Here is a 23,230-nt window from a genome sequence, read left to right on the forward strand (position 1 = left end):
CTGGTGCCTGGGGAAGGCCCAGGGGAAGGTGGGGTCAGGCTGGTGGGGTGCTGGCTGCTGGTCACCAGCGCGCAGCCGGCCCTGCAGAGCCCGGATCTGCTGACCGTGACTGCATTGCACCTGCCTGGATGTGTTTGGGAATGGATGGGGGAGAAGCCACAGTTCCCAAGTCTAGTGTCTGCTGCAGAGGGTCCAGGCTGGTTTTGCCTGTGGCTGCAGTATTATCTTTTCAAACTTCTCACTTCTAAATAATAGCTGCTTCGGAAGCTGCAGAGGTAACAGAGTCTCCTGTTCCTTTTGTGCAGTTAATTTCACACAGGTGATCACATCCTTTCAAGTTTGGCAAAATGCACGTGGGATAAATTCTACAGTTCTGAGCGTTTCGAAGAACACAGCTCAGTGGCGTTAGGCACCTTCACCACCATCCATCTGTGGAGTGTTTTCATCTCAACCCAGTGGTTACATCTGATGCAACTGTTACACAATTTCAAACCCGAGATGGAGATTGATGTGGCCTTAAGTGGGTGCCCAGGAATATGGTGTGTAGGCTTATGTAACCACCCACAGTTTTACCAGCTCGAGGGAGTTGTACAACCCTGCCACCCTCACGTGGCTTTACCCTCCCTCACTCATAAGCCAGTTGTCACGAGTGCTGCGTGTGCCCACGTGGAGAACCACAGCAGGTGGCCTGCTGCAGCTGTCAAGCCCGATGTAGCAAAGTCCAGCAGGACGGAGGTCTTTGTCCATAGTGTTCCAGTTCCCCTTGGTTCTTCTTCCTTTTGGCTGCTCCAGGATCCGGTCTCATCCTTTCCCTTCTGTCTAGAGAACTCCCCTTGAGTTCTTTCAGAGGGTGTCCGCTGGTGACAGATTCCCTCGTCCCCCTCCTCTGATGGGAAGGTCTCGGTTCCCTGTTCTTTCTCCAAGGCCGTCTTCACTGCTGTGGGATTCCAGGCTCACAGTTCGCCCAGCCCCACTTCCTGCTGGCGTCCACTGTGTGCGATGAGAGCTGCTGTCAGTCCCACCGTTTTTCCCTATGGGAAGTGGGTTTTTTCTTGCTACTTTCAGATTTTCCTGTCGAGGTTTTGAAAGTTTGATTGTGTTGTTGGAATGAACTTTTTTGGGTTTATCTAATCCCTGGGTTTTGTCTTTGACAGATTTGGGAAACATTTCGGCTGTTGTTGCTTTGAGTCGTGTTCCAGCCTCTTCTTCCTCTCGTGATGACGCGAATGGCAGATCGGCTGCAATCCCACCGATCAGCGAAGCTCGTCCTTTTTTGTTTAAGCCAGTCTGTTTTCTCTGTCATTCAGACTGTGTTTCTGTTGTTCTGTCCTCCAGATCTTTGATTCTTTTGCCCTTTGCTTTCTGTTTTGCGCTCATCCACGGGAGGATTTTTCTGTCTTCATCTTTGATCTGCTTTTTCCCCGGTGTCAGGGCTTCCTGTCCATGACGGGTATCCTGACACATCTGGGGCCAGCGTCTGTTCATTGTCCTCTCTCGTTCCAGCCGAGGTTTTCCTGGGTCTTGGGAGATCGCAAGGAAGGAGGTCTGGCTGACTGTTGACACTTGGGTGCTGTGTTCCGAGGGTCTGTGTCTTACTGCAATCCGTGCCAGCAGGCTCCCTGGACTCGCTGTGGCCAGGGAAGAGGCCACTGCCTCGCGACTACCAGGGAGCAGAAGCCCAGGTTCCTCACTGGGCTGTGTCTACACTGGGGGAGGTGTTCAGGCTCCTCACTGGGGCTGTGTCTACACTGGGGGGAGGTGTCCAGGCTCCTCACTGGGCCTGTGTCTACACTGGGGGAGGTGTCCAAGCTCCTCACTAGGCCTGTGTCTACACTGGGGGGAGGTGTCCAGGTTCCTCACTGGCCTGTGTCTACACTGGGAGGAGGTGTCCAGGCTCCTCACTGGGCCTGTGTCTACAGTGGGGGGAGGTGTCCAGGCTCCTCACTGGGCTGTGTCTACACTGGGGGAGGTGTCCAGGCTCCTCACTAGGCCTGTGTCTACACTGGGGGGAGGTGTCCAGGCTCCTCACTGGGGTGTGTCTACACTGGGGGGAGGTGTCCAGGCTCCTCACTGGGCCTGTGTCTACAGTGGGGGGAGGTGTCCAGGCTCCTCACTGGGCTGTATCTACACTGGGGGAGGTGTCCAGGCTCCTCACTGGGCCTGTGTCTACACTGGGGGAGGTGTCCAGGCTCCTCACTGGACTTGTGTCTACACTGGGGGGAGGTGTCCAGGCTCCTCACTGGGCTGTGTCTACAGTGGGGGGAGGTGTCCAGGCTCCTCACTGGGCCTGTGTCTACACTGGGAGGAGGTGTCCAGGCTCCTCACTGGCCTGTGTCTACAGTGGGGGGAGGTGTCCAGGCTCCTCACTGGGCCTGTGTCTACACTGGGGGGAGGTGTCCAGGCTCCTCACTGGCCTGTGTCTACAGTGGGGGGAGGTGTCCAGGCTCCTCACTGGGCCTGTGTCTACACTGGGGGGAGGTGTCCAGGCTCCTCACTGGCCTGTGTCTACACTGGGAGGAGGTGTCCAGCCTCCTCACTGGGCCTGTTTCTACAGTGGGGGGAGGTGTCCAGGCTCCTCACGGGGCTGTGTCTACACTGGAGGAGGTGTCCAGGCTCCTCACTAGGCCTGTGTCTGCACTGGGGGGAGGTGTCCAGGCTCCTCACTGGGCTGTGTCTACACTGGGGGGAGGTGTCCAGGCTCCTCACTGGGCCTGTGTCTACACTGGGGGGGAGGTGTCCAGGCTCCTCACTGGGCCTGTGTCTACACTGGGGAGTGGTGTCCAGGCTCCTCACTGGCCTGTGTCTACACTGGGAGGAGGTGTCCAGGCTCCTCACTGGCCTGTGTCTACAGTGGGGGGAGGTGTCCAGGCTCCTCACTGGGCCTGTGTCTACACTGGGGGGAGGTGTCCAGGCTCCTCACTGGCCTGTGTCTACACTGGGGGGGAGGTGTCCAGGCTCCTCACTGGGCTGTATCTACACTGGGGGAGGTGTCCAGGCTCCTCACTGGGCCTGTGTCTACACTGGGGGGGAGGTGTCCAGGCTCCTCACTGGGCCTGTGTCTACACTGGGGGGAGGTGTCCAGGCTCCTCACTGGCCTGTGTCTACACTGGGAGGAGGTGTCCAGCCTCCTCACTGGGCCTGTTTCTACACTGGGAGGAGGTGTCCAAGCTCCTCACTAGGCCTGTGTCTACACTGGGGGGAGGTGTCCAGGTTCCTCACTGGGCCTGTGTCTACACTGGGAGGAGGTGTCCAGCCTCCTCACTGGGCCTGTTTCTACAGTGGGGGGAGGTGTCCAGGCTCCTCACTGGGCTGTGTCTACACTGGAGGAGGTGTCCAGGCTCCTCACTAGGCCTGTGTCTGCACTGGGGGGAGGTGTCCAGGCTCCTCACTGGGCTGTGTCTACACTGGGGGGAGGTGTCCAGGCTCCTCACTGGGCCTGTGTCTACACTGGGGGGGAGGTGTCCAGGCTCCTCACTGGGCCTGTGTCTACACTGGGGAGTGGTGTCCAGGCTCCTCACTGGGGCTGTGTCTACACTGGGGGAGGTGTCCAGGCTCCTCACTGGGCTTGGGTCTACACTGGGAGGAGGTGTCCAGACTTCTCACTGGGCCTGTGTCTACACTGGGGAGTGGTGTCCAGACTTCTCACTGGGGTGTGTCTACACTGGGAGGAGGTGTCCAGGCTCCTCACTGGCCTGTGTCTACAGTGGGGGGAGGTGTCCAGGCTCCTCACTGGGCCTGTGTCTACACTGGGAGGAGGTTTCCAGGCTCCTCACTGACCTGTGTCTACACTGGGGGGAGGTGTCCAGGCTCCTCACTGGGCCTGTGTCTACAGTGGGGGGAGGTGTCCAGGCTCCTCACTGGCCTGTGTCTACACTGGGAGGAGGTGTCCAGGCTCCTCACTAGGCCTGTGTCTACACTGGGGGGAGGTGTCCAGGTTCCTCATTGGGCCTGTGTCTACACTGGGAGGAGGTGTCCAGGCTCCTCACTGGGCTGTGTCTACACTGGGGGAGGTGTCCAGGCTCCTCACTGGGGCTGTGTCTACACTGGGGGGGAGGTGTCCAGGCTCCTCACTGGGCCTGTGTCTACACTGGGGAGTGGTGTCCAGGCTCCTCACTGGGCCTGTGTCTACACTGGGGAGTGGTGTCCAGGCTCCTCACTGGACTTGGGTCTACACTGGGAGGAGGTGTCCAGACTTCTCACTGGGCCTGTGTCTACACTGGGGAGTGGTGTCCAGACTTCTCACTGGGGTGTGTCTACACTGGGAGGAGGTGTCCAGGCTCCTCACTGGGGTGTGTCTACACTGGGGGGAGGTGTCCAGGTTCCTCACTGGGCCTGTGTCTACACTGGGGGAGGTGTCCAGGCTCCTCACTGGGCCTGTGTCTACACTGGGGGCCTGTGTCTACTCAGGCTCCCCACCAGGCCCCTCTGGCCAGGAGGTGCTGTGGTGCCTCAGTCCCGCCCCTCACGTGGCCTCCAGTGGTGGGGTGGTGGCCTCATTACCGCCAGGTGCCGGGAAAGTCCTGGCCTTGCCCGCTGGGCAGGGGCTGCTTCCTTAGCTCCTGCTGGGGCTGGGAGCCCTGCCTTCCTGCTAATGAACTGCAGTGTTTTCTGTGGGCTTTGGCTGTGGGCGGGAGGATTTGGGGACGATTTCTGTCCTCAGGCAGCCACGACAGGGCTTGACTTGGGGCCGTTTTTGATGTGCCTGCTGGTGTTGCCGGCCTGCTGGTGTCTGCAGCTCCTGTCTGGGTGCTAGGAGGCAGAAAGAGACCCTGGAGCCCTTGGCCGTGCTGTGCCTCGAGTCCCAAGGCTGATCGCTGCTCTCCTTGTCTCTCTGCAGCTTCCAGTTTGCTTGTGTTTGTTGTATCCGTGACGTCCGGGGCTCTTACTGTCCTCTGTGGGAGGGACAGGGAAAGGTTGCACACCCCGTGACGTCTGGGGCTCTTACTGTCCTCTGTGGGAGGGACAGGGAAAGGTTGCACACACCATCTTTCTGGAACTTGCTGTGCAGCAGGTGAGAAATGCACGTGCACTGGGATGCCGTGGCCCCAGGGTGGACTTGGGCGCAGGCTGCTCCAGCCCTGCACCCCCGCCCCTGATCTCTGACGGCTTCCGCTCTTCCTGGCGTCACCTGCTGCCTGCAAGGCTGTGACATTGGCATCTACACCGTGGGCTGCCCTCCTGCCACGCCTTCTGTGGCCTCCAGCCTGCCCTTCGTTTTCGGTGTTCATCTCATTTGGGCATAAAATGTTTAGGTCACAGCTTTGGGTAGGGGCTGACAGCCACCTCCTTCCTCTCCTGTGCATGGACCGGCCAGATCCGGCCCCCGAGGGCAGGCAGGCAGGCTCTGAGCTGGGCCTCTGAGGGCCTTATGGGAGAGGCCGGGGTGGACACCCTCCTGGCTCCCCGGGTGTGAGCGAGCTGCATGCCTGTCTCTTGGGTCTCAGACCTGGGCCGGAAGGGGTCACGGGACTCCCCGCGGCCGCCCTCCTGCAGCTCCGTCGCGATCTGAGTCGGCGGCTTGCCCAGCCGTCCTGATGCCTGCTCCCAGGCAGTTTCTGGGAGATCCCTCAGCTCCTCCTGCTGTTTCCCACTTGGTGTCCACAAGGAAATGGGGTTTGAGTTCTCCCTGGCCTCTGAGACTGTCCTTGCCAGTGGCCCCCAGGGGCCTCCTCTGCCCCTCTGTGCTGCCGGGCAGAGGGAGGGTGGAGGGCACAGAGCACGGGTCCCCCCCAGAGGTGGAGAGGGCTGTGTGTGGTTTGGATGCTGTTAAGGCACAGCCCCTCCCCCATCAGTGTGTCAGCACATCAGAGGGCTGGAAGGGAACCCATCAAACCAAGCTGCTCAGGGACGCTCCGACTCTCACAGGGGAGGGGAGAGGAGGGGAGTGGGCGGGGTCTGCTCAGCATACTTCTGCCCCTCTCACCGCATGCGTTCATACTCCCAAGTTTGTAATACGTAGTCGTAATAACAAGAGCTGGTGGAAGGGCCATGAGACCCCAAGCAGATGGCCTTACACATGTCAGGGGCAGAGGAAGGGAGCCGCTTGCTGGTGCCAGGGCCTCCTTCAGGCTGGCCGGAGCAGGTGGCCTCAGCCCTGGGCTGCACTGACCTTTGTCGCTCTTTTACTCTGGTGTCTGGCATTTGGAGAGTGGTCACTGAACACAGCTACCTCCAGTGACCACTTATGCTGCCACGGTAAGTACCAGCAGCTGCAGCTGTGCCCGTCTACTCCTGCAGGGGGCGCTCCTGGGCCTTACGACCTGCAGTCCAGGGAGCAGCGGTGGGGTCACAGGTCCTTATTTGTCCCGAGGTCCCCAGAGCAGGTGAGTGCAGCCAGGACCTGGCTGCTCCTGAATGTTTGCATATCAGAGGTCAGAAGTGAGGACTTGTTTATACAGCTATTTCAAGGTTCTCCTTTCTGATAGTGCCAAGTAGCTGTAGGAAGTGGATGCTCAAACCTCAAACTTCTGTGATTTGATTTTCCTTGTGCTGAATACGTCATTTTCCCTTAGACTTCTTTTGTTAAAGACAAGCACACAGTAATTGGATCTAAAAATGCACCCAGATTACAGCATCTTCATCAGGAGTAGCTGACAGCGTAATTACGATGGCGTCTCATCTTTTCATATTAGCCCCGAGGAGAAGGGAAAGCGGCCCCTGTGTTGTTGTTTGGCGGATATTTGGGGGTGGGGGGGTGCAGCGCGAACTGATGCTGGCCCGGCAGGCTTGGGCACTTGGCTGTCTGTGCGCTGTGGTGAGCATCTCTGATAAGTGCAGGCCCCCTGCTCATCAGGGCCTGGGGGCTCTGCAGGATGTGTCTCGGGCTGCAGCACCATCTGTGCCCTGGGCTTCTGGGACAGGCGGTGCCTAAGGACAGGCTCACACCTGCCGTCAGCAGCCAAGCAGAGCCCAGGTGCTCACCCGGCATGGGGTTTTGTGGTGCTCCTGGCTTGGTGTGTCTGTGTGTTCCCTGGTGGGCTGCGTGGCACGGTGGACACTAGGGGCCAGGGTCAGGCAAACCTGGCTCTGTGAATCTCAGTTCTGTCCCTCTAGGTGCTCATCAGCCTGGCTGGCACAGAGGCCAGGGAGTGAATGAGAGGGGCTGTGAGTGCAGGGGTGGGCTGGAGCCCAGAGCCCCTCGCTTGACCACCTGAGCCTGGAGGTCCTCCCAGGCCCATTCAGTGCCTGCTCCCAGCTTCCAAGCACCTTGGCCGAGTGCCTCCCCCCCCCCCCCCCCCCCCGCGGCCTGGCTCTTCCCCACGGTTCGGCTCCTGTCTTTATGGAGCCTGGTTCAGGGATGCAGCCCTTGTGGGAGTGGCCTAGCAGTGACCTCATCGGACCCGCTGTGTTTGGTGCTTTGCATTTTGCAAGGCCTTAGCAATGTCTCGTTTTCTAAGTCAGTTAACATTGATTGTAGAAAATATGGAAGTGATTTTTAAAATAGTTTTACAGTCAAGGTTTTGGGGTGCTTCCTGTCAGCCTGGCTGGCCTTTCTCCTGTCACTGGTCATGAATGGTGTCTGTCCACGAGTGACCACACTGTGCTCATGCCAGTTTGTCGTGCGTCCCGCCGTTTCCCAGTCGGCCTCCTTTGGAGCATTTCCCGTGTCATCCCCGGTCCCCAGGAGACAGGGCTTTCGGCGGCTGTTGGGTCCTTCCAGGTGGGGAGGTGTCGTGACCTACCCACTGCTGAGCATGGGTCCTGCCGTGTCCGGTGCCTCTGTGCAGTCCTGACTGCAGAAGCTCAAGGCGCGGAAGCATGGGTGGGCCGTTACCGGTGGCCGCCTTTGCCAGTGGTGGTGGTTGTTCATGAGTGCCAGACTCTACCACCCACGTGCACAGCCGTCCTCCCCAGCGCTGTCTGAGCAGACCGCCGTGGGCTGCAGGGGAGACCTGAGATTAGACACCGTGTCACCTCCACGGTGCTCACTCTGTGAGTAGGTGCTGCAATTCTGTAATTTAAATAGATGCCTGCCTTTTGCTCAGAGGCCTGGGAGGCCATTAGTGGAAGTCACTTGGTCCCTGTAGCAAGTGCTGGGCGGTGGTCACTGTCATCACTGTGCTGGGAATCTCGTCTTCTGAGGTGCCACCCTTTCCCGGGCACCGATGGGGATCCTCGACCTGAGCCACCTTATTCCCCTCTGTGGCCGCTCCTTGGCCATCTCACGCCCTGCAGCTGCCGGGTTCTTCCTTATTACTGAATCTGATGCTCTAGCCCCCCCCCCCCCCCCCCCCCCCCCCCGCTGCAGGACCAACCCTCCTTGTCTGCCACCCGCTCCTTGGGGCGTTCTCTCTTACTAAGGCCCCAGTCTTCTGTTGCCTGCCAAGGCCTGAATGTTCCTGTCCTGCCTTGCACCCGTTCATCAGGACATCCTGACCCCACCCGGGGTTAAGCTCTTAGGAGGTGGGGCCTCAAGAATGGGGCTGTGCGCTTGTAGTAGAGGCCATGGAGAGCTGTCAGGTCACAGCGGGAAGGTGCCGTCCGTGAACTGGGAGAGCAGGACCTCTGCACATGCCGAGCCTGTGGTGCCATGATGCTGGCGTCCGGCCGCCAGTGGGGTTGGGAGTAAGCCTGTCTTGTGTAGAAGCCACGTGGTTGTGGGCGTGGCCCGGGACGTGCCCTGTCGCTGGATTCAGCCTCTTCACATCCCCACCTTCAGCTTTCTGTACCCCCTCGGGTGCAGCCCCATCTTCCTGCCTGGTGCACCCCACCCTGTCTGCACTGCCCACTCCTGGTGGGCGTCCTGCTCTGACGTCTTGCCCAGACCCCTGATCTTGGCCCTGCACCTGCACTCCCTCCTCGGGCACGTTGGCCTCCCCTCCCTGGTGTTGCCCACACCTGTCCTGCCTGCTCGGCCTGACTCCCTGCAGACCTGCATCCTGGGCCTTTCTCCCGGCCCTCAGCGCCCCACAGGCCTCCCACCCCCACCACACCAGTGGACCCCTCGTGCCTGTCCCCTCATTCAGCCCTGGCCGCCTGCTGTCTTCCAGAAGCAGGGGATACTGAGGTGACCCTGGGAGAAACAGTGTGATGGGGCAGTGAGGGCTCCTGTTGGGGAGGCGGGCCAGGGCTCGGGAGCTGTCCTGAGTGTGAAGCCTCCCCTGCTAGCCGGCCTTTCCACCAGGCTTCCTCTCGCCTCTGCTTTGCACGCCAGCCCTCCCTGCAGGCCTTTGGCACTGGGCACAGGCCCTGCCCATCAGCAGGTGCACTTGGTGACCGTGCTGCGCCTGCAGGTGCAGTGTGACCGTCTCCTCCCGGTGTGTGCACACCTCCGCCCTCCTGCCCTCCTGGAGTGCGTGTCTGTGCTGCAGCCCAGGCCTCCAGCGTCCGCTGCTGACACGTCCCTGCCGGCGGTGGCCTTTCCCCGTCAGTGTGTTGGGGCAAATCTGGTGCAGGAGAACCAGTGACCAAAGGTGGGAAGGATGGTGAGATTGAAGACAGAGGCAGCAAACCCAGGATTAGAGTGTGATTGGCGGACTTACAGACAGCATGGTCTTGGGTGTGCCAGTGGATCCCTGGGCCATAGCAGGAGAGAGAGGATTTCCTAGAAATAGGTGGCCTGTGGCTAGCTGGTGTGCACATGGACTTTGTCTAGAGATGTGAATAATCCTGACGTCAGATGATGGGGCAGGTGATCTTCACGACTTTATCCTGTAGCAGTCAGCTTTTCAAGACTTTAAAAACCCAAGAGGAGGGGCTGGCACTGTAGGGCAGCAGGTTAAGCCTCTGCCTGCAGCACCGGCATCCCATTTGAGAGTTGGTTTGAGTCCTGGCTGCTCCACTTCCCATCCAGCTCCCTGCTAATGGCTTGGGAAAGCAGTAGAAGATGGCCCAAGTGCTTGGACCCCTGTACCCTCATGGGAGACCAGGAAGAAGCTCCTGGCTCCCGGCTTCAGATTGGCCTGGCTTCAGCCATTGCGGCCATTTGGGAAGTGAACCAGCAGATAGAAGATCTCTCTCTCTGGCTCTCCCTCTCTCTGTCTGTAGCTCCACCTATCAAGTAAGTAACTAAATCTTAAAAAAAAAAAAAAAAAGGAAAGAAAAGAAAAACCTCGAGAGGAGCCACCTGGGAGGGAAGGGCAGCGTCTCTGGGCTCACAGCTTGGAGGTTCCCGGCCTGAGATTGAGCTGCTGTGTGACTCTGGCATCGGGTGGGGGCTGGCCGTGGAGGACGTGTGTGGGGAGTAATCACAGTGAGCCAAGAGGCCAACAGGTAGCGTGGCAGGCCCCTGTCCCGTCTCTCTGCACCCCCTCCCCCAGAGCTGGCATGATCCCATCATGGGGCTGTACCCTAGCAACCGACTCCTCAGACACCATCAGTGGGTCCAGCCTCTGCCCTCATCCAACATTCATCCATTCAGCACAAGACTTTGGGGTTCCAGTGTCTGTGTGAGTTCAATCTGTGGCCGTCCCATAGGGACCCGAATGACCATCAGGACACCTGCGGGCCAGGGTGGTGCTTGTGGGCAGGTAGGGTCCCAGCAGCCAGGGTCCACTTCCCTGCACCCTGTCTCGTGATCCGCATCCCACGTGAGCTTCTCTCTGCCTCCACCTCAGGAACTCCAGGCCTAGTCCCCTGCTTAACAGAGCTGAACCCACAGCGGGCACTGTGGAGACTTGCGCCCATTGAGAACAGGTGGCCAAGCACCACCCTGGGTGCTCAGGCCTCTGGCTGTGCAGCGGCAGGTGCCAGCGCCCTGTCACACGTGGCTGCGACAGCATTTTCTGTTATTTCTTCTCCAGATGACACCTGCTGTGCCTTTGAGCCAGGAGACCCTGTGCAGCAATGCTGTGGGCCCCATACACATCACAGGTTTCCCTGCCCCCTGAGCACCCGAGGAACCAAGACTATTTCCAGGGCAGCGGGGAAATCATTTTAGCGCGATCAGTGAGAAGCACTTGCCCTGTGCTGTGTCTGCCTCCCCCGTGAAATGGTGGCTTCACATGGCCAGGCCTGGCCTTGTGGTTTGCCACTGTGGTTCCTGGGGACAGAGGCCAAAATGAATAGGCGTGAAGTTGACACGTGGCTGGGTAGAGGCACGAGAGTTCTAGTTTTAGCGGTAACCCAGCTCATCGCCCGTAGCCAGGCGTCTCTTGCATGGTAGCAGGTTGCAGGGTCTGGCATCTGCTTCCTGCCAATTGTGCTTTGGGCTTTTCCCGTCTGAGCCTCAAGTTCCTCACCTGTGAGCCAGGGCCCGCCAACCCCTTCCTGCCCAGGTGACGGGGTTGCTGGAGGAAGCCCAGGAAGGAAAAAGTACCAGCACAGCCTCTTCCTGCATGGGAAGCATTTCGGTTCCTTAGGAACAGAACGTCTCCTGGAGAATGGAGTATCGACCAGCAGTAGTCACGAGAGCTTTTCATTGACAAAGCAATGTTCTGCTTTGTTAAATTCCCATTTCGTGCATTGCTTGGTAGGGAAGGACTCTCTTGGGTCCCTACTACCGGGCTTGTTCTCCGGTCGAGTCCCATCTGGGAAACCCAGAGAAGGGTTTGCTCTGGGACCAGAGCCCTGCAGGGGCTCCGCCTTCACCCCAGCAGGGCTGTGAGGGCCTCTGATGGGGAGGGGCTGTACTGTGAAGAGAAGAGCAGTGAGGTGGGGAGGGTGGGGATGAAGAGAGGTTTGTTGTTGTTAAAGACTTATTCATTATGTATTTGACAGGCAGAGTTAGAGAGGGGGAAAGACATATAGAGATCTTCCAGCTGCTAGTTCTCTCCCCAGATGCCTCAACGGTCAGGACTGCAGCCGGGAACTCCATTCAGGTCTCCCATGTGGGTGGCAGGGGCCCAAATACTTGAGCCACCTGCAGTTGCTTTCCTAGGAGCAGTAGCATTGAGCTGAATTGGAAGTGAAGCCGCAGGGTCTGGAACCAGCGCACATATGGAATGCTGGCATCACAGGTCATGGCTTAACCTGCTATGCTACAACACTGGCCCCCATTATTTATTTGTTTGAAAGAGTTACACAGAGAGAGAAGGAGAGGCAGAGAGAGAGAGAGAGAGAGATGTCTTCCATCTGCTGGTTCACTCTCCAACTGGCCGCAATGGCCAGAGCTGTGCCAATCCGAAGCAAGGAGCCAGCAGCTTCCTCTGGGTTTTCTCACGTGGTACAGGGGCCCAAGGACTTGGTCCATCTTCTACTGTTTTCCCAGACCATAGCAGAGAGCTGGATTGGAAGAGGAGAAGCCGGGACTTGAACCAGTACCTATGTGGGATGCCGGTACCACAGGCAGCAGCTTTACCTGCTACACCACAGCACCGGCCCCTGCCACTATTATTTATTTAAAAAGTAGAATTACAGAGAGAGAGAGTCCTCTATCCACTGGTTCCCTCCCTGAAAAGGCTGCAATGGCTATGGCCAGGCTGAAACCAGGAGCCTAGAACTCCATCCAGGTCTCCCATGTGGATGACAAGGATCCAAATGCTTGAACCATCTTCAGCTGCTTTCCCAGATGCATTAGCTGGGAGCTGGATAGGAAGTGGAGCAGCTAGGCTCAAACTGGCACGTGTGTGGGATGCTGGTGTCATAGGCCGTGGCTTCATTGCTACACCACATTTCCAGTCCCTGAAGAGAGAGATTTTTAAGGTGGAAGAAACAAGAGCATATTTGCAGGCCAGAGAAAGGCATAATAGAATGGGGGAAGAGGAACTGGTAGGCCTGCTTGGTCCCTGAGTGGCAGATATCGGTTTCTGCATGCTACAGCACCGCGTGTGGGGCTGTGGGGGAGAGTCCTGGGAGCAGCCTTCCCAGCCCGAAGACGGCTTTGTCTTGGAGAATGTGGAAGTGTGGGTCTGCCCTTGAGCATCCCCAGGAGCCCAGCAAGCCTGCACACTCAGGGCCGACATCCCTTACCAGGGTCGGGGTGGGGCTGCGCTCATACCTGCAGCAGGGGAGGTGCCCGGGAGCTGGCAGGTGCGCTGGCTGCTGTGTGTGAACCAGAGGCAAGGAGTCTCAGTACCATAATGAAGTGCCCGAGGCAGGCTGCTTCCTAAGGAAGAAAAGCTGATTTGGGCTCGTGGTTCTGGAAGCGCAGGGTCCAGGGGCCTAACGTGGTGATGAGAAGAGACCAGGAGTGCAGGTGTGTCTGTTCCTCTGCTGATGAAGCCACTGGGATTCAGCCACGAGGCCCTAACCTCCTCACCTAATCCTGATCGCTTCTCAGAGGACCCCTAACTCGTCAGTCAGACTGAGTGTCCACCTCTTCACACCTCGCCATGGGACGAAGCTTCAGTGCACGAGGCCTTGGAGGAACCTCAAGCCGCACCCAGACCATGGCAGGGCACTGGCAGCTGGGAGTGGGGAGAGGGCAAGTGGCTGTGTCCCAGGGCCAGAGAGCGAAGGCTGGACGTGTCGGAGGATCGCGGGGCAGGGGCTGCGACCCCAAGAGCCTGGTTGCGGAGACTGTCACGGGGAGTTGGTGGTGTGGCGGTACGTGTTCCCCTGAGCAGCTGTGTGCTGAGGCCCGCAGGGCGGGGTGAGTCAGACTGGAGCAGCGCTGAGGTTTGCTGAGTGCTGCTGTGTTCCTGCTGCCAGTGGGCGTGTCGCCCGCGCTTCCCCTGCAGCTCCAGCAGCTGAGCCATCCTCTCCTCTTCTCCCAGGCCACCGGGCTCCCTGGCCTCCGGGGACTGGACCTGGGGGTGTAACACGGGCCCTTCTGACTTGTCCTCCCGTCGTCCCTGTTCTCCCTTGCCTTACTGATGTAAAACTAATGATGAGAAAGCACGGACCTCTAATGGTAATCAGATCCTAGATTTAGTGTTTTATGTACGCCCGTAATTATTTTACCAGACGTAAAGTGGGTATTTCTCCCCCTTTATGTCTTCCTCCTGGTGTAATGGGCTGAGCATAATGGACCAGCAGTGAGTATCTGTGAATGGTGCTACTGCTTCCGGCAGGAACTAAGTGGTTTTGAAAAAAGCAACCGGTGCCCATCCTCCTGTGCCGGTCACTGGAAGGCGTCTCAGCTGTTTCGGCCACTTTTTCCTCACCCCTAACGTGAGAGCGTCTCGCTGCCATGCTTGGTTGTGGTGAGGGCAGCTTGTCCATCTGCTGGGTAGGATTTGATTTTTCCCGGCTGCACAGGTCTGGACTGTGGTGGAGTCGGTGGGGTGACAGGGAGGTCTGTTTTAGACGCCGTCTGGCCGGGCTGAGCTGCTGGAGGTATAGTGTCGGGTCTCCTGCTCTGTGCATGGAGGACGCAGCTGCGGGAGCCTGGCATGGCTGGGGAGGGCAGCCTGCAGGGCTTTCTCTGCAGTTGGGAGTAACCCTTGTTAACGGGAGATGAAATAACGTATTTTTCGTTCTTCCTTACAGAAAACACGGCCATCTTCATGTGTAAGTGCTGTAACCTGTTCTCTCCCAGTCAGTCGGAACTGCTGTCCCACGTTTCTGAGAAGCACGGGGACGAAGGGGTGAACGTTGAAGACATCGTCGTTCCCCTGAGGCCTCTGAGTTCTCCGGAACCCAACCCAAGCCAAACCGGAGATGGTAAGGGGGCTGGGGCGCCTGCGGATGCCCACCCGCTCTCAGAAACTCTGGCCAGCTTGCGGGTTGTGGGCATTGAGGAAGCCTAAAAATCCACCTTTCTAACCCAGAAATCAGAGCAGCTGTCCAGTTTTAGGCCCGCTCAGGTCAGACTGTGTTTGAATCCCCCCGCATGAGGTTCCTGCGGAGGTTGGGCAGTGAGTGCCTGAAAGGACATGGCCATGTCCACCGTGTTCCGGCTCGAGCCTGTTGTTAGCCCGGGATGGGCTCAGCACAGTCCACCGTGTTCCGGCTCGAGCCTGTTGTTAGCCCGGGATGGGTTCAGCACAGTCCACCGTGTTCCGGCTTGAGCCTGCTGTTAGCGCAGGCTGGGTTCAGCACAGTCCACCGTGTTCCGGCTCGAGCCTGAGCTGGGCTCAGCACAGTCCACCGTGTTCCGGCTCAAGCCTGCTGTTAGCCGGGCTGGGCTCAGCACAGTCCACCGTGTTCTGGCTCGAGCCTGCTGTTAGTCCGGGCTGGGTTCAGCGCAGTCCACTGTGTTCCGGCTCGAGCCTGCTGTTAGCCTGGGCTGGGCTCAGCACAGTCCACTGTGTTCTGGCTCGAGCCTGCTGTTAGCCCAGGCTGGGTTCAGCACAGTCCACCGTGTTCCGGCTTGAGCCTGCTGTTAGCGCAGGCTGGGTTCAGCACAGTCCACTGTGTTCCGGCTCCAGCCTGTTGTTAGCCGGGCTGGGTTCAGCACAGTCCACTGTGTTCCGGCTCGAGCACTTGTCTGACACCGTTAGCAAGGGGAGGCTCCAGACAAAGAATGCATGGGTTCACAAGTCTCTCTGGCTGTTCCCAGGGTGCTTGGAAAAAGATACCAACAGCAGCTTAAGTTGTTGAGAAGTCAGGAAGTTCTGCTAGTCACTGTCAGTGGCGTCCGGTGAAAAACTAAAGCCAGCACCTCAAACTATGTTGGCCAAGAAGGAGGAGCAGTTAGCTGGCCTGCGTGCCGCCATCACCCCGGGTAACATGGGTGGCGTGTCCACTGCGTGCCTCAGCCCCTCCCAGGCCTGGCGAGCAGGTCTGTCCCCTCCACACTTAGAGAAGCAGGAGTGAGGTGCACCTCTCTGCCCAGAGCTCTTGCGAGCTGCTCTTTGCCTTGGGCAACAGGACAGGGGCTGAGTCAGCCTGCCTTGCTCTAGGAGCCTCATGGGGACAGTGCCAGCTCACCTGCCTGTGAGTCCTGAGCCCCCGGAGGAGCCTGGTGATGTCCACAGTCACCAGGGCCACCTCCCTGCTAAGCGGTCAAGCTGCCTGGGCTTTTTTTTAAAAATTATTTTATTTATTTGAAAGAGTTACAGAGAGAGGTAGAGACAGAGAGAGAGGTCGTCTATCTGCTGGTTCACTCCCCAGATGGCCCCAAGGCTGGAGCTGCACCAATCCAAAGCCAGGAGCCAGGAGCTTCTTCTGGGTCTCCCATGTGGGTGCAGGAGCCCAAGGACTTGGGTCATCCTCTGCTGCTTCTCTAGGCCATAGCAGAGAGCTGGATTGGAAGAGGAGCAGCTGGGACTAGAATTGGCACCCATATGGGAGGCTGGCGCTTCAAGCCAGGGTGTTAACCTGCTGTGCCACAGCGCTGGCCCTGCCTGGACTTTTTAGAGTCTATGTGCCAGGCAGAGAGAAGCAAGGCTTTATCACCCACTGTGTGTGTTTGTGGGCTGCCCTGTGTGGTTGCTTGTTCACGTGTGGACTCAGAAAAACACATGATTTCTTTTGTCACAAGAATCATGTGAAAGGTAGACGTCCTGTGGGTCAACAAGGAAGGAGCCTTGAAAATGGCCGTGATTTCTATGTTTATACATCTTTGCTAGTTAAGATTTTCTTCTTAACTAAAATGAGATGTGAATAAGGCAGAAGATAACCTTAAAGTTTTATAAAGAAGAAATGAGTGATAACCAAGCCGATAGAGTCCATAGAGGACTGTGTGAGTTGGTGCCTTGTGAGATGCGTGTTCTGATTTCCACCAGCCAGGCTGCCCTTCCAGGTATCCCAGGGGTCACCCTCCTGGGCCCTAGTGGGATCAGTGGCCCCCTCCGTGGAACCGCAGAGGCTCATGCAGGTGTCTTAGTTCTATCCCTGCTGGCTGTGACCTCATTGTCTCTGCACTTTGAGTGGTCAGGGAACACCCTGAGAACAGGATGTGAGCTGTTTTGTCCCCTTGGGTTCTGGTCCCAGCACAGGGCCTGACACCTGTGCCTGGACAGTAAATCACCTTTTGTCCTTGTCCTCTGTTGTCTTGCCCTTGGCCTTGCCCCCCCCCCCCCCCCCCCGGTCTCCTGGGAGAAGGGCTCCTTCGGAATCTCACCATGACCAGCAAAATGCAAATCAAAGTGATATACCTTGTTTTGTCTATCAGGTTGCCAAAAACTCCTGTAAATAGGATGATATTCTAGGTTGCAGTGGATATGGAGAAACAGAAATTCTTAGTTCCTGATACAAAGTCAATTGGTAACACTCTTTCAGAGAGCATTCTGATAGAACCTAGAAAACTTCTTACACTTCCTCTGTGTAAGCAATTTTTTTAGGAATATAGCCAACATAGCCATGTATAATGCTATTTACAACAGTATTTGTGGTAACTTGTTCATAATAACACAAAGTTGCCAAGAAGGTAGCCGTCATCCAGAAAAGAAAGGTTAAGCAAATAATGCGCCATCCATAGAAGGAAATACAGGATAGGCATGAAGAGAATTAGGGGATGTTAATAGTACTGTATTGTAGACTTGAAATTTGTTGAGAAAGTAGACTTAAACACATGCTAGCCTTTCTCAATGCCTTTTTCTTAACTTCTGTATTTTCCTGACTTTTGTCTCTGATTTTCTTCTGACTGACTTTACAGTTCACTGATTCTGTATGTACATTTTTAAGGTAAAATTTGCACAAAATGCAATTTGCTAATTTAATTTTTTTTAATTTTAATTTTTTTTTTTTTCGACAGGCAGAGTGGACAGTGAGAGAGAGACAGAGAGAAAGGTCTTCCTTTGCCGTTGGTTCACCCTCCAATGGCCGCCGCGGTAGCGCGCTGCGGCCGGCGCACCGCGCTGTTCCGATGGCAGGAGCCAGGTGCTTATCCTGGTCTCCCCTGGGGTGCAGAGCCCAAACACCTGGGCCATCCTCCACTGCACTCCCTGGCCACAGCAGAGAGCTGGCCTGGAAGAGGGGCAACCGGGACAGGATCGGTGCCCCGACCGGGACTAGAACCCGGTGTGCCGGCGCCGCAAGGCGGAGGATTAGCCTGTTGAGCCACGGCGCCGGCCGCAATTTGCTAATTTAACAGTTTGTAAGTTTAAAATTGAATGATTTTTCATATGTTCACAATATTGTGCAACTATTGCAGCCTCCTAATTCCAGAACATTTTCATTTTCATTTCAAAAAGAAGCCCTGAACCCACTAGGCAGTCATTCTCATTGTCTTTGCCTTTATCCACAGGAAACCACTGAACCACTGAATTTGCCTGGTCTGTAATTTTCATATCAATGGAATCCTACAACATGTGGCCTTTTGTGTCTGGCTTCTTTCAGTTAGATAATATTTTCAAGGTTTATCCATGCCATAGCATGTATCCGTATTTCATTCCTTTTTACGGCTGAAAGAGATTTCAGTGTATAAATTGTCTATCCGTTCATTTGTGGATGGACATTTGAGTTGTTTGCACTTTTTGCCTATTATGATCAATGCTCCTTTGAACATTTGTGTATAAGTTTTTGTGTAGATAAATGTTTTCATTTTTCCTAGGAGTGGAATTGCTGGGTCATTTAGAAATTCTGCCTCCTTCAGTTTCTCAGGCCTGCCAAGCTGTTTTCCAATGCAGAGGCCTCAGTTTGCTTTGCCTTCAGTATGTGAGCGATCCATTTGTTAGTTTTCATATTTTTGATTATAGTCATCCTGTGAGTGTGAAGCAGTATCGCACTGTGGTTTTGATTTATATTTCCCTGTGATTTAGATCTTCCTGGGGGAATTTAGACCTTTATGTATTCTGAACTAATCTTTATATATGGAGTGAGGTAGGGCTTCTGGATTTATTCTTATGTGTTTTGTTATCTCTTGGACTTTTTTTTTTTTGACAGGCAGAGTGGACAGTGAGAGAGAGAGACAGAGAGAAAGGTCTTCCTTTTGCCGTTGGTTCACCCTCCAATGGCCGCTGCGGTAGGCGTGCTGCGGCCAGCGCACCGCGCTGATCCGATGGCAGGAGCCGGGTACTTCTCCTGGTCTCCCATGGGGTGCAGGACCCAAGCACTTGGGCCATCCTCCACTGCACTCCCTGGCCACAGCAGAGAGCTGGCCTGGAAGAGGGGCAACCGGGACAGGATCGGTGCCCCGACCGGGACTAGAACCCGGTGTGCCAGCGCCGCAAGGCGGAGGATTAGCCTAGTGAGCCGCGGCGCCGGCCTCTCTTGGACTTTTTGATAATAGCCATCCTAATAGGAGTGAGGTGATATCCCACTGTGGTTTTAATTTGCATTTCCTTTATGATTAGTGTGATATCAAACACTTTTCACATACCTGTTGGCCATCTGGATGTCTTCTTTAGAGATATGTCTATCTGCTCTTTTGCCCATTTTAAAAATCAGATTATTTGTTTATTTGATACTGAGATATATTAATTCCTATGTATTTTGGATAATAACCCCTTAGAAGATACGTGGCTTGCAAATATTTTCTCCCGTATGGGTGCTGGTTCTAGTCCTGGCTGCTCCTCTTCCTATTTTTTTTTTTTAAGATTTATTTATTTATTTATTTGAAAGCGTTACACAGAGAGAGAAGGAGAGACAAAGAGAGAGAGAGAGGTCTTCCATCCACTGGTTCACTCCCCAATTGGCCGCAATGGCCGGAGCTGTGCCAGTCCAAAGCCAGTAGCCAGGAGCTTCTTCTGGGTCTCCCATGTGGATGCAGGGGCCCAAGGACTTGGGCTGTCTTCCCCTGGCCATAGCAGAAAGCTGGATCAGAAGTGGAGCAGCTGGGTCTCGAACTGGCGCCCATATTAGATGTGGGCACTGGAGGCAGTAGCTTTACCCGCTGTGCTATAGTGCTGGCTTCTGCTCTTCTTCTGATCCAGTTTTATGCTATGGCCTGGGAAAACAGTGGAAGATGGCCCTAGTGCTTGGGCCCCTGCACCTGTGTGGGAGACCCGGAAGAAGCTCCTGTCTTTGGATCAGTCCAGCTCTGGCCATTGCGGCCATTTGGGCAGTGAACCCATGGATGGAAGTCCTCTCTGTCTCTGCCTCTGGGTCTCTGTAACTCTGCCTTTCTGCTAAGTAAATATATATATATATTTTTTTTTTAAAAAAAAAGGAATGGAAAATTGAAGCTACAGAAAACAAAATCAATGTACAAAAATCAATAGCACTTCTACACAATAACAATTATATTTTCTTTTTTAGTTGTTAGTTGCTCAAGTAGCTTAATTTAAAAAAAGTTTCTTTTTTATTTTATTATTTTTAAAAATAACAATTTTATTATTTTTTATTTATTTGAAAGAGAGTTACAAAGAGAGAGAAAAAGGGAGGGACAGACAGAGATATTTTCCATCCTCTGGTTTACTCCCTGAATGGCTGCAATGGCCAGTGCTGGGCCTGACTGAAGCCAAGAGCCAGGAGCTTCTTCTGGATTTCTCGTGTTGGTGCAGGGGCCCAATCACTAGGGCCATTTTTCTGCTGCTTTCCCAGGCCGTTAGCAGGGAGCTGGACCATAAGTGGAACAGCCAGGACATGAACTGGTACCCATATGGGATGCTGGTGTTGGAGGTGGTAGCTTTACCCTCTATGCCGTAACACTGGCACCCTAAAAATGTTTTGAAAGACATTAAACTCAGCCTCTTGGAGCTGGCATTGTGGCACAGCTAGTGAAGTCTCCCATATGTCCTGGCTGCTCCACTTCCAATCCAGCTCCCTGCGAATGGCCTGGAAAAGGCAGCGGAGAATGGCCCAAGATCTTAGGCCGCTGCTACCCATGTGGGAGACAGCTCCTGGTTCCTGGCTTCAGCCTGGCCAAGTGCTGGCTATTGTGGGCATCTGGGGAGTGAAACAGCAGGTGGAAGACCTCTCTCTCTCTTTCTCTTTCTCTCTCTCTCTCTATTTCTCTCTCTCTCATTAGCTCCCTCTCTCTGTGTAACTCTGCTTTTCAAATAAATCAATAAATCTTTGTTTTTAATAAACTGAGGCTTTTCATATGAGAAAATTTCCTCCAAAGCTTTTCATTAATTATTCCTAGTCTGTCTTTTTTGCTTTGTGAAAGTCCATAAAATCTCCGGCTTATAGGGCTTAGCTTCTCTCTAATGCTTTCCGTTCGGGCTTAACCTTCACAACTCATTTTAGGTTGAGAGATACTTGTGATGGTTTAATTAAACCCGTAACTGAGTAGTAATTGATTTATTATTTTGGTCTCCCTTTATAGCGGGAAGTTTCCTAAATCCTCTGGTTTATTTTATCGCCTTTTAATCTTGATGGTTGTGTAGCAAGTGGACTGTGGAAGGACCTTCATTTTCTTGTTCTCCTGGTCAAAACTCCGGTTGTGATTCAAGAATAAATCCTGTAGTGGAGCGAGCTCATTCTCCCTCCCTCACGTGTGTGTCTCTGTATGTCTGTGTGTGTGTGTGTGAGCTTGTGTGTGTGCATGTTTGCAGATGCAAGTGTGATCCTTCCTTTTGGGTGGAGCCCAGGCAGTTGGGCTTGCCTGAGGAACGATTTTTTTTTTTTAATAATTTAAAAAATTTATTTGAGAGAAAGGGTGGCAGATGGACAGAGTTTCCATCCGCCATAGGCCTCCAACATTTGGGAATGGGCCGGGGCTAGACTGGGGGCTGAGGTTGGGAGCAAGGAACTGAACCCAAGCCTCTCACGTGGGTGATGGAAACCCAATTATTGAACCCTCACCGCTGCCTCCCCCGTAAGCACACACTCACATCCCTTTAGATACACACACACACAGCATCAGCAGGAAGCTGGAGTCAGGCACTGGAGCCAAGACTCAGACCCAGGCCCCCAGATGTGGGATGTGGGCTTCCTGACTGGTGTCTGGGGAGAGCCTTGCTCTCCTGCTTTCACCCCCCGTTCAGACTCTCCTCCTCTCTCCTTCTTGTTTTTCCCTTCCTTTCCCTTCCCTCTTCCATTTCAGTATTCCTGGGCTGAGTCTGCTGCATGCCGGGGGTCCCAGGCACTGTGCCACTTGGTTCTGTCCCCGTGGCTGAAGGCAAGTTGGCAAGAGATGGTTTGAGCGCAGCACGGGGTGTGCTTCTGTAGGGCTGAGTCTGGGCTGCTGAAGAGGGGCAGCTGCTCTACTTGGAGGGTGCAAGGCAGCATCCCCAGCAGGTTGATGTCTAGATTTCAGTCTGTGGATTCTGTCTTCTGGGTGTTAACCACAGGTAGTCATGGCTAGTGTCTGGGGATGCTGTCACTAATGATCCAGTGACTCCTGAGACCAGAGCCCACCCATCCTGGGTGCCCGTCTTAGAAGCAGACTGAGGTTCCAGGGCTGACACTGTCATATGCATGCCAAGAGCTCTGCTGGCAAACGTGATCCACGTGCAGTTACAAAATGATGCCTTGTTCTGGGAGTTGGTAATAGGCAGTGCTTCTGTGTGAAGACACAGCACCCGTGCTCGGCTGACATGGCTCAGAGGCCGTGCAGAGGGCTTGGCTCCTGGAACTTGTCCTGCCCCTCCCACCATGGAGGTCCCCGGCAGCCTGCTACTTGTGCCATCTGTCAGAAGGAGACAGGATAACTGGCCTTTTCCTGAGGCAGGTGCACAGGCTGCCCACGGTACTGCCCTTGGCCTGTAGAGCGTGCCCGGTGCCCAGCGCCTTCCACGTCCTCGTCCCCACATTCAGGAAGCACGTGGAGCGAGTGGGTTCATGTGGGGCCCGGTGCTGTGGGAGGCTGTCATCTCCTGCAGGAGGTGTTGGGCACAGGCTGCCCACGGTACTGCCTTGGCGTGTAGAGCGTGCCCGGTGCCCGGGCCCTTCCACATCCTCGTCCCCACATTCAGGAAGCATGTGGAGCGAGTGGGTTCATGTGGGGCCCGGTGCTGCAGGAGGCTCTCATCTCCTGCAGGAGGTGTTCAGGGCACGTGCTGCCCACGGTACTGCCTTGGCGTGTAGAGCGTGCCCAGTGCCCGGTGCCTTCCACGTCCTCGTCCCCACATTCAGGAAGCATGTGGAGTGAGTGGGTTCAGGTGGGGCCCGGTGCTGCGGGAGGCTCTCATCTCCTGCAGGCGGTGTTCAGGGCGCAGGTCAGAGTGCGCTGTTTCTGCGTTGTGACGGTCATCAGGCAACATCGGTGTGAGGTTCACTGCCTCCGGGGCAGACAGGTCTCTGTTCAGTTCTGGCTCTGCCACCAAACAGTCCAGCGACCTTGGGGAGAATTGATATTTTTAGCCTCCGCGTCCTCTGCTATAAACCAGAGATGATACTGACGCCTCCCTCTGGGGTTACACGAGGACACGCAGGCCAAGTGCTTGGTGTGGTGCCTGAGCTGCATGCGCTTAGCCATTGTTCCTGCCTTCCCGCCATGTAGCTGGCCCGGGGAGACTCTGGTCTTCCCAGCATGTGGGGCTGTAGAACAGGGTGCAGTCTGTCACCACTACGGCGACGCTGTATTCCTCATAACCTGAAAGGCTCACATGCCCTCCTTTCTGATAAGTAATTCAGCGGCTCCCGGTTACCTCCAGGGAGACGGACTGTCAGGGCCCTGAAATGTTCTGTCAGGAGT

At 55.5% G+C, this 23,230-nt stretch overlaps 1 protein-coding gene across 3 annotated transcripts in view; it reads left to right on the forward strand.

The window, feature by feature from the left end:
- ZFAT (zinc finger and AT-hook domain containing) overlaps nucleotides 1-23,230 on the forward strand; it is a 330,215-nt gene that overhangs the window by 156,590 nt on the left and 150,395 nt on the right. For all 3 annotated transcript variants that reach the window (XM_062187952.1, XM_062187951.1, XM_062187953.1), the window contains one exon: nucleotides 14,311-14,484. In XM_062187952.1, the coding sequence (XP_062043936.1) occupies nucleotides 14,328-14,484 (157 nt within the window). In that variant the 5' untranslated portion in view covers nucleotides 14,311-14,327. The remainder of the gene's footprint in view (nucleotides 1-14,310; nucleotides 14,485-23,230) is intronic.

This window comes from Lepus europaeus, chromosome 4, assembly GCF_033115175.1.
Source record: "Lepus europaeus isolate LE1 chromosome 4, mLepTim1.pri, whole genome shotgun sequence".
In the NCBI taxonomy this organism is placed as follows: domain Eukaryota; kingdom Metazoa; phylum Chordata; class Mammalia; order Lagomorpha; family Leporidae; genus Lepus; species Lepus europaeus.